Source organism: Diaporthe amygdali (genome assembly GCF_026229845.1).
Source record: "Diaporthe amygdali strain CAA958 chromosome Unknown NODE_18_length_871485_cov_64_394520, whole genome shotgun sequence".
Classification (NCBI taxonomy): Eukaryota; Fungi; Ascomycota; class Sordariomycetes; order Diaporthales; family Diaporthaceae; genus Diaporthe; species Diaporthe amygdali.
Window position 1 is genome coordinate 156,194 of NW_026517038.1, and position 10,661 is coordinate 166,854.

At 54.1% G+C, this 10,661-nt stretch overlaps 3 protein-coding genes across 3 annotated transcripts; 1 reads left to right on the forward strand and 2 right to left on the reverse strand.

The window, feature by feature from the left end:
- Positions 1 to 1,998: 1,998 nt before the first annotated feature.
- J7T55_004003 (uncharacterized protein) lies at positions 1,999 to 3,128 on the forward strand (the record flags this gene model as incomplete). Its single annotated transcript, XM_053144670.1, has 4 exons — positions 1,999 to 2,178; positions 2,239 to 2,302; positions 2,393 to 2,603; positions 2,681 to 3,128. 4 exons carry the CDS (start codon positions 1,999 to 2,001, stop codon positions 3,126 to 3,128), a joined length of 903 nt encoding a protein of 300 aa, XP_052992504.1.
- Positions 3,129 to 3,733: 605 nt separating this feature from the next.
- Positions 3,734 to 5,409, reverse strand: J7T55_004004 (uncharacterized protein; the record flags this gene model as incomplete). The annotated part of the gene is made up of 2 exons (XM_053144671.1): positions 3,734 to 4,694; positions 4,841 to 5,409. 2 exons carry the CDS (start codon positions 5,407 to 5,409, stop codon positions 3,734 to 3,736), a joined length of 1,530 nt encoding a protein of 509 aa, XP_052992505.1.
- Positions 5,410 to 6,695: 1,286 nt separating this feature from the next.
- Positions 6,696 to 9,156, reverse strand: J7T55_004005 (uncharacterized protein; the record flags this gene model as incomplete). Its single annotated transcript, XM_053144672.1, has 5 exons — positions 6,696 to 7,299; positions 7,354 to 8,473; positions 8,530 to 8,763; positions 8,826 to 8,928; positions 9,037 to 9,156. The coding sequence occupies 5 exons, from the start codon at positions 9,154 to 9,156 to the stop codon at positions 6,696 to 6,698; spliced, it is 2,181 nt and encodes a 726-aa protein (XP_052992506.1).
- Between the last annotated feature and the right edge of the window lie 1,505 nt (positions 9,157 to 10,661).

Genomic DNA, 10,661 nt, shown 5'->3' on the forward strand with positions numbered 1-10,661 from the left:
TATTTCCTTTTTTGGGCAGATCCGGACCCGGTTAGGGCTTGGCTGAGAGTCAGTCAAACAGGGGGAGGGAAACAAGAAGAGGAAACGCAGCTGTTTGTCTATAGTTGTCCTGCGCAGGCAATATGAAGAAGCTCTTACCTCGAGTCCTCTGGACACGGTGCAAGTGATATTTGATGAGTGATCGACTGTTGGGTGCTGCTGATAGCCCCCAGCTTGAGCCTCAAGGTTTGTCGAGGTTCCTGGGCTTGTCACCGGTACAGCGAGAACAAAGCAACGAGATGGCCTGGAAAGACCGGCTACAAGACTTCACGCCAGGTATGGGTCCCATCCAGCCTCGCCTATTTATCACAAAGCTTGCCCTGGACGAGCGTCATCACTGACACGATCTCATTCGACTTCACAGCAGACCGACGAGCAGGCATGCTGGGCTCAGCCTTGGGGCTCATTTCTTCTCCGCAGCAGGACAGCGCCGCCCAAGTGGTTAGTTTGAGACATCCAGCCCAGCCGAGTGGCATCGTCAAGTGAACAAGGCGTTTTCATGCGTTGCTTTTTGATTGGAAGGTGTACGAGCCTACAGAGAACAACGTCGACAGTGTTGTCCTTGCGTTCGCTGTCCGTACAGATAGATGTCTTCCCGTGGTTGGCTTTATCGGGTCAACTTGGCTTCTTTGTCTTCTGTCACTCATTATCGAAAAACCCCTTTTCATTGGGGATCGAATAAATTGCGAAATACGAAGGTGATACGACTAAGGCTTTTGGGACTTTGATGATGCTTCCAGGGTTTGTCTTTTTTTTTTTATAGCGCTCAATAGTCAGTCATACCCAAGCAGGAATGAGTGTTGCCCCAGCACGAGCACTTGTGCGTCGTGAGCTGCGATCCATGGCGGCCAGACGAAAAGGGGTAAAGTCGCCTCGCTTCGTGGCCACTCGCCCACCAGAGCAGCTTTTTATTTCCGTTCCTAGGCAAACAAGCAACTGTTGTTCTGACAACTGATTAATTACCAAGCTAGGTCTGGTAGCCTGAGAAGATGCATTTCGACGGTTTTGGCATCTTCCGCCAGCGAACTGCACGTTGCTTGCCCACAAACGCCGATGGGCCTAGTCGACAGTCCGTACGCGAGGCACGAAAAGTCCCCTTGCCTTCCCATCGAAAAGACTTTTTTGGACGAAATGAGCCCACAGAGAAAAAAGAAGACATTCTGCTAGTATCATGTCAACAGGTCTTGCGCAAGGATGACCGGCAGCCCGCATGTAGTCCGGCTTCAGCTCCCCTTCGGAGCTCATTTTCAGCCGCATACCTCAGGGCTGCCGTGCTACTCGCTGCCCACGCGAATCAGCTGTCGAGGCTTTCAGCCTCAAGCGATCCGTGCAGGTCCCGGCCCTACGACAGGAAATGACAGTTTTAGTCCACGGTCGCTGTACATACGATCAGGACTTTGTGGAACTAAAGCCGCAGAACGGCGCCAGCATGCTGGCGAGGTTTTGGGCGAAGTTTGGCGCTGACGGTGTCTCAGCGCGCGCATATAGGTCTCTACCAGAGAATTAGGCCAAAGAAAACTCGCCAGATTGGGACAGGTTGGGCCCTTGGGATCCCATGTCAAGCCTCTCGTCCGTTTCTAGCCTAGGCAATTCAATATTGCCTGCTGAGATTCAAAGGCTGGTGCGAGATCTGGCGCTGGGCCTCTGGATACAGACGCCATGCTGCGCTACTGCCTTGCGGCTGCGGCAGAGCTGATCTTGTTCGGACTTGATCATGGTGAGGACTCGAGCGTGGTGGGCGTATACAAAGGCTGAGTCCTCTGGGGGGAGGTCGAAGTCAGAATCTCCGCCTGATTCTGTTCTTTTCTGCTTCGAAAACCTTGCTCAGAATTCGGCATTCTTGTAATATTATTTCTTCACACGAGAAATTGTTGCTGGAATTTGAGACGTTCGACATCTGGACAAATTCGCGTCCCTGGCCTTGTTGGTTTGTTTTCGTCTTCTCAAAAGCCAGTCATCATGAACAGCAGCAAATACTCGTCTCATCGCCCCTCGGGGCGCGAGCACATGCCTCTCTATCCCAGAGGTTTCATCGCCTTGCGCGTCGTCCAGCTCATCCTCGCGCTGGTCATCCTGGGTCTCTGCGCATATTCGCTCACCCTTATCAGCTTCTCTGGGAATGCCTTGAGTTTGTTTGCCGTGAGTCCTGCTCCCAGTGCTTTTATCACACTGTTCGCATCTAACATGGATGGCAATCAGGCTGTAGCAACTCTTATCATCACAGTCTACTGTATTGTTGCCCATTTTGGTCCAGCTGTCACCTGTAAGTGCATCTTCCCACTCTTGAGCTCACTGTGCATCCCGCCACCGGGAACTACCATCATGCCAAATACTAAGCACCCTGGCCGAGTAGACAATTACTGGGCTATTCTGGCCTTGGACATTTTCGGGATCGTTTTCTGGATTGCCTCCTTTGCCCTGCTCGCTTCCCAGGTAGCCCCTTGGATGGACGGAGTCACGATTTGCGACTACGACTATGATTGTGCCACGTATGCTCTCGTGGGAACTGAACTGATTGTTGCGGCGTGTTTATGTGCTGCAGCTGGGCTAGGTGGTGTAGAATTGTGAGTAGCCCGCCGCGAACCATGTCTTCCAAACCTGCCTCTTTGAGAGGACGTTCCGTGCTCACATTCAACACTAGCATCCTCTTCATCGTTTCCTTGGCCATACACTCCGTCATGATGCACCGACACCGCTCAGCCGGTCTTCACAACAGGCCAGTCTCGCCCCAATTCGGCACCCAGGGCGCGTTCCCAACAGCCGGTCCTGTCCAGGCCGAGAAGGCCCAGCCGGTGCACAACGTCTTTCCCCAGCCGCAGTATGCCGGCTCCCACCATACGGCCGTAGCCACACCAAGCCCAGTGCAGGGACAGCAGATGTACCAGCCTCCGCCGGTCCCGAGCCCCAGCGCCGTGGCTCAGCCGAATCCTTACAACCCTCAGCAGCAGCAGGGTCTGATCCAGCCGCAGCATACGGGAGCCAATTTCGGAGCGGGACAAGTTCCGGGTCCGCATGTTGGTAGTTATGAAGCACAGGGCCAACCTGTCAGTCACCAACAGCAGTATCATCCAACGTTGGGCCCGAATTAGAAATGAGTGGTAAGGGTCGTCATATCAGTACCACGGATCCAAGGGGAAAATGACATTGTGCTTCTTGTAATTGATTAGTACTTAAGAAAAGAGTGAAGTGCGGAGCAAAGAGGCGTTCGAGGACGCCACGGGTCACCTACGGCAAGTTGCAGAGCTCATCCTGTTGCAGCTACAACATGAAGTTGAGAAGCGATTGAGTAGTAATATAATATTTTCATCGCGACAGATATCACACTGTCCAACATTGCGCAATTAAATGTACTGAGCTCGGTTTGGTGAGGATTGTGAGAAGCAGTGCACAATTACGACGTGCCCTTTTTCTCTACGGGGAAGAAGCTTCGGGTATCAGTTGTTTACTTAGAGGGCAAGGGACTCTGGCAACTCGGCCTTCACCAATTCATACGTCTTGCGAAAACGAAATCAGTTCAACACTCCATCAACTGCTGTCATCTTCAAACGCCAGTTCCCTAAAAGTCATCTAAGAATCGATGTAAAGAGTAATCATTATTTCAATTTAAGTTCACGCAGAGGTAGATCTGTGGCTGAGACGTTGCATTTATATTGGAAGAGGCTCAACGCTGTGCATTGGAATTCGCGATGCTCCTTCACCTCAGAATAGGCTTCCATCCTTTCCTCCCAACATACCCAACAACACCTTCATCCCTAAGGATCTCGGCCCCAAGCCGTCCTGTGACAATGCTTCTCTCGAGGTCGGGGCCGCGCACGTAAAACGGCCACCGAAATCTGCCTTGAGCCTGATCACTACCAAGTCCGTCTTCGTCAGCAGTATCCTGCCGCTCCCACCACACTCTGCCTTCCTTCTTCATCTTCGCAAACCCACATGCCTCTCTGTCCAGTGATAGGAACCATTTCCGCTGATGGACACTTCCAATAGTGTTGGCGGCCCCAGGGTATGCATTAGTCCTGCGGACTTCGGCATCCTCGAGCTCACGGAGTTCCTTTTCCATTTCCGAAATGCCGTCTAAGTCCTTCTTGCTGACAGCTGCCGAACCGTCGTTGTACTCTTCCTCCTCCTCCTTTTCCTCACCACCACGGTCTGGCCGTCTGTCCGGGCCAGAGTCATCTTCGCCGTCACTGCTCGTCTCCGGGGCTTTTTTGGTGGGCGTCTTCCTCCCCCTTCTCTTCCGCGTGCCCGCAGGCCTGGCCGCCTTTGCACGCCCAGCCGCGTCTTCATCCTTCGTAAGGCGTAGATTCAGGGCGTAGCCCCTGGGTAGCCTCGAACCGTTCAGACGCAGCCTTATCTTCCGCGAGGAAAAAGCCTTGGCGAGCTTCTCCTGCTGCGTAAGCCTTTCCCAGCGATGCCACTTGCCATCGCTGTCGTCCGATTTACCCTCTTGGGAGTCCACTGGTGCGTACTTGCTCCTCCGCGGCCGCAGCACCTCGTACGAGCCCGTGTCCCACACCAGAAGGCTGCCCGTGTGCAAGCTGGCCGTCTCGACCAGGTGGTTCCAGAGACAGTGAACCCTCGTCTCGGTCGCGTTGCGAAGCACGCCCGCACCTGTTGCGCGACCCGTTCGACCGCGCGAGTTTGGGTCTCCTGGAAGGCTGTCTGATTTGTCAGTCAAGTTTCTTTCTATTCAACCATGGCTTAGCTTATCCTGGGGCCGTCTTGATTTGCTATGTTGAGCCACCTCGCCTATGCACCAGAGCGCTGGATAGGGGAAGAAACTGCAGGAAACACGAACCCGTACATAATTGCCCAGCTACACGACGAGTCCCCATTGATCTGCAACCGGAGATCATAGTGCGGCCCTGCTACCGGGTGATCGTGCTGCGTGACGACGAAGTGGGCTCCCATGGGGGACTGGAAGGAGTGGGTATAGAGAGACTGGTACGTGGGAATGGGGAGATGAGGTTGGTTCTCTGGGAAAGGCTGAAGAGCTGCCTTTGAAAGGAGGTTTGAGAACCACGCCAGGTGGTCGGTAATTTTGACGCTGTTGTTCTCGATCAGCGCAGAGCCTGAGGGGCCGTCGCGTTGCTCTTGAGTGTTGTTCGCAGCCGCGAGGCCTGTGTCCTGTTCTGAATCCTGAGCGACTTTATTGTCAGGGACATCCTTGGAGCCTTCTGCTGTGTTGGACCGGGCCTCATTACTATAATCAAATACATGGGCTTTGACTCCTTGGCCGTCTGTCTCACGATGCTGCCGATCAGGGTTCCGGAAAGGTGGCGGTGATATTGACCAATCCAGGTTCCGCTTCTTGATAAACGGGTTCGACACGAGCTCGGGGCTCGCCTTCCTCTTTCTTGAAGGCGAACTCATCTTTCAAGAGCCAGACTTTGTTTTGATGTGACGCTGGACGGTCTCGCATACAAGATAAAGCTGGTTCAGTATTCAAGCACTAGTCTGCCAATATCACACATCTGAATGTACCATCAGCCAACGTACACCACACAACGAAAGTAATAGCAGAGAATTAATCATTTCGCTGCGTGAGGTGAATTGGACATACTCAGGCTTGTTGTGTCGCTTCTGCGCCTCAGGGTGCATCGGGCACCTGCGCGTTCCCGGCCGCGTTTGCCACTGTGGTTCCCTCTTCAACGGCCTAGAGACCGTCGGGTATTTACATCGACTTAAATAGTTTCGGTGTACTCTAGCACTCATACGTATCACAGAGGATTCCAGAAGTAGATGACTGTCAAACAAGGAACACTGGAGCTCGAAGACGTGATGGTCTCCGGAGAGCTGACTTGGCTCACCTCCCGTCCAATTCAACATCAAGCCAAGGGTTGAACCCTACAATGACGTTTCTTGGTTCACCTGAGCCCTGACTGCGCGGAAATCGAGCACGTCCGCTCACCGTACGAACCAGCTTGTCTCCTCAACCCGATCGATTGATTTCTCTGAGATGCCATACGGTATCTATGTACTGAGTTGAGAGGTATGTCGGGTATCTCGGAGCTCCTTATATTTGCTTTGGTGGTCTTGACAGGGATGTGTCTGGGTAGGACAAGCAGACGCGTGGAAGCTACTCAGTTGTACTCCCCTAAGGCAAGCAACCCTCGAATCAACTTGCTTGCATACAGCATGGACCTCGTGTCACACATGGCTCGATCAATCACACCACTGTCTACGATGATCAGCCATCTTGCTGGTGTAAGTTTCACTAATGGCAGAATCAATGACAAGCCATCAGTCTTGCATCTGCCCAAGCCGTATTGAGACAGGTTCTGTTGCTGTATGTTTCTTCAAAGTTCAGGTACACGAAATGCTGTGTCGTTTCAAAGTTGAATCCTCGCCTACCGCGCCTGATTAAAAGCAAACTCCAAGTAACCGTTAGCCAATGAATGGCGATTACATTCCACGTATGATACATCGTACTTTCGTGCCTGAGATTCGACACCAGGCTGTTGATATGTAGAAGCTTTCGAAGCTGAGGGAGAGCGCGCTAGGAGGTTTGCTTCCAAAAACAAGTGATTATTATCCCTTTTCGCGAATACATCCTCCTAGTCCGTCGGGGCAATTTTACTGCAGTTGACTCCTAGTGATCGTGAGGGCTGTCCTTGATTTGTTCAATCAGCAAGCCTCCTGACAATGTAAGTCTATTTTCAAGGTTTCGGATCAGTGCCAGGCCCACTGACGAGCGTGGGAGCGACTCTTCTCTTTTTGGGCTTCGAGCCCGAGTCCTCTTTCTCGCTCTCACTCTGATCCCTCTTAGTACCGGCCACACTACCAGCCGTGCTGCGAGGGGTCTCTGGCGGAGTCGCGATAGGCACCCCGGTCACCTTGCCAGAATTTGTGGCAGTCAAGCCAGGCACACTACCTGCAACCAGAGTGGGAGGACCTGGTGGAGGAGCGGTAGAGCTTTGTGTGATGACAGAAGATGTAGAGTTAGACCGTGCAGGAGACGACGGCCGCTGGTTGGCGAAAGCTGCTGCTGGCGGTGGGGAGGGGGCTGCAAAGGAGCTCGTCGAGTCACGATGCCGATGTTGAGATCCATTGGGGAATGGCGATGGCGGTGCGAACTGAGAGGTTGGTGTTGGGACAGGGGTATTTTGTGCTGATGTCGCCGCGGTCTCTGGATTATCCTGGCGGCGTTTGTGTGCGGAGACGTCGCCTTTGTAAATTTCACCAAGATCTGTGCTTCCGAAAGATACCGTCGAGCAGAAACCATCCGACGATGTGATGAACAGTGTTGTGCCATCGGCCGCCCTGTGATGAGTTAGCACACCCAATATGCACTGGAAGGAAAAGAACGTGTGTTACCATGCAAGGTCTGTGAAAGTTGCACAATGTAGGTTGCTGACGATGCAAATGGGAGTCTGCTGCTGAGTGTCGTAAATGAAGACTGAGTCCTGCGTTGCAACAGCGTAGACCATCCTGTATGGCAGGGCGAAAGCCGCCTTGGGGCCTCCTGACGTGGATGTTGTTTCTGAGGCGGTGCTTAGACTCCTTCCCATGGGCTCAGAGGACGGCGGAGGTGGTGGATCCATGACAGATGGCGCAGGAGACGGTTTTGACAGAGGTTCTGGTAACGATGGTATTGGCTCCTCTGATGACGAAGTGTCGATGGTGATGTATTTGGTAGTTGGTGGAGATGTCCTAAGAGTATAAAACAATGGAGAACACCGCACGCAGACCGATGGCTTCTTGTGCCCAGGAAGATGGGCGGTTGGTGGCTTGTTAATGCCGCCTCGCGTGTAAATGTACACCGTGTTGACGACCTCGTAATGTGGCTTGCCATCTGCTTGTGTCTGTTGCGATGAGTATTGTCCAGCAGGAGTTAGCAACAGACTACCATCTGGTGTAAAAGCCAACCTCCGGAAGAACGAGGTCAGGGTTTCATTAGCGTAGAGGCTGGCATTCTTGACATTCGTGCTTGTGGGTAGGGGCTTCGGGGAAGCCTCCATCGGCATGACAGCAGGCAGAGGCATCGAGGGCGCCGGGGAGACAGAGCGGCGGGACGAAGAGAAAGACGATCTTCGACTGTGGCTGATCACGCTTGGAGGATTCATGGGCAGAGCAACCGAAGTTGGCGTGCCAGGAGCGGACGGCACTGGCGACCCTATTACTGTGCCAGAAGTAGGACCGGGGGCCATTCCTGGAACGGCGTCGATGACAGACAGCTGGGCCCGGTGGCCAAAGTCGGGCGGCGCCGGGCTGCTTGAGGAGATGCGCCGAGGGGGCAGATCAGACTTCATGTGACTTGCAATCTTGGGGCACTTGTCGGTTTCACTGCTCAGTGTGTACTGTCCATCCTTGGTTCTCAAGGAATAGACATGCACAGATCGATCCGAAGACTGAGTCGCGATGTATTCGTTGAGGGGATCCCATGCCACCCCCTGGACATAGTGGTTGTGCTCAGCGATTTGGCGTATTAGTGTACCTGCCATAGCCATCAGCAACGCTCGGGAACACCGGGCTCGGGGTCCTTTCCCTTACCAGTAGCGGCATTGTATATCCTCGCGACGTTATCCATGCTCCCGATGATGAAGTATGAACCGTCGGGAGACCAGGCCAGGTCATATATCTCAGAACCAGAGGACCTGCACATGTGCTTTGTTCGCCAGCTCTCCTTATCGTCGAAGCCGTCGCTGCCAAAGGCCGGGTTGCTGGACTCGGAGGGGACCCAGATGATGACATTACCATCATCACCAGCGGAGGCCAGAGTTTCGCCTGGGATTCGTCTCGTCAGAAGCTTGTCGGCCGACGTAGGTAGGAGGGGGACAAGGAAGTACTTTTCGGAGACCATCGAACAACGTTGACGGCCTGGGTGTGCTTGGAGAGGGTGGCCAGGTACTCGACCTTCCTATCCTCGCCATCTTTCTCGACCTGCCAGAGCTACATAAGGTCAGCTAGAGCGTGCGTAGGTCATTGATGCAGGTTGCTGGCGGCAATGAGGGTGGCAGATAGGGGATGTTTGTGTGATCCCGGGGGTGGGCAGCGTACTCTGACGTTTGAGTCTCCACCGGCAGTTGCTAGACGGCCCTTGCCCGAGGGTTCGAAATGGGCGGAATAGATGGGAGCATTTTGATCATGCCAGTTGATGATCAAGGGAGTGCTCTTCATGGTGACATGTGTGCTCGACCAAGCTGTCGAGCACCGGATCGTGCGTTGCGGCGGGCTGGGTTGGATTCGACAAGGCGCGTTGGTACTGGGTGGAGGCCGTGCCTTGACGCGACTCGAAGCTCGTTCCCGCGAGCGGTCTGCGCCTGCGGAAGATTGGGTCAGGTAGGTAGGCGGGCGGGAGCTGGTGCGGAATTGGCAGGGCTGTCTGTCTGTGTCGACTGCACCGGGCTTGGATGTTGTTCTGGGCTGAGGACAACTGGATGTATCGCTGCAGCACCTCGGAATGGCTGATTGAGGTTGAGTGGAGGAGAGACGGCGGTATTTGAAGAGAACATGTGTGTTTGGTTCAGACGAGGTGGATTTGGGCCTGTCTTGCCTTGTCTTGTGCTGTTGCAGATCAGATCAGATCAGATCAGATCTCAGTTTCCAAGCAGCCAGGCATTGAGTGAGTGAGTGAGTGAGTGGGCGGGCTGGCAACTGGTCCAAGGTGTTGGCTGGCGTTGGACCACTACTTCCTTGTCTGCAGACGCTTTTAGTAAGGAACCTTGCTGTAGGAGCTCCCCTAGGCAGACCGGCAGACCAAGCAAAGTAGAGCAGAACAGGCCCGCCTCCTCCAACTTGCCCAGCCTTGGAGGTGCCCTGGTTCCCCAGGTGCCCAGCGGCACCCAGGTTGGCACGCCTATCGTTTGCCTAACGGGCCAGTCCCCGCGCCGGCACAACAGGCGGGAAACATGGTGCTGCAACGGCCGCCTGAGAAGCTCTGAATAGAAACGTCGACGTTTCTGGCCCCAGCCTAGCTTTGCCTGGATTCGATAAAGGGCCCAACGTTGTTTTGAATCGTCCCCGGCAGGCTCCTCTGCTCCTTCAAAGGATCCAGGTCCACTTGTGTCTGAGTCCACTGCATTGATCAATCAATGTTCCAAACACTGCATGGTTCCAAGGCTGTGCTTTGCTTGCTATGCACATACACACACTCTCTGTCTCCTTCGTACGGTTGCGTGCAGTCCATGGTTGGGAGCGGGCACAAAGGCTGCATTGCAAGCTCCCTCACTCCTACAGTAGTCTACCGTCTTGGACAAGCTTCCGTTGTCTCCTGACCGTCATGACACCCCCGCCAAACATTGAACAAGCATGTCAACGGCCAATGACAGCAGAGATTGAAGACCAGCGAGGACCTGCGGGTGCACTTCAGTGACACCTGGGCAGTTTCGAAACATGCAGACGGGCACACCATGCGGAGAGTTGGCTCTGCGGAGATGCAGAGAGAGAGAGGGAGAGAATGAGTTGGTTGGGCCGGCTCTGACTGCAAGCTGAGGGCCGCCCCGTCTGGTCCGTTTTGTCCTGGATCCTTTGGTTGGAACACCCACCAAGTTGGCTTTTCGTCTGGATCGCGCCAACCGCTCTTGTGTCAAAGAAGAGCTGCACGGGCGCTCCTCTCTCTTTGCTCGTCCTGAGGAGCCTCTGATAACATGCGACTCGCACGACAGACGTCGCCCCCTCCACCA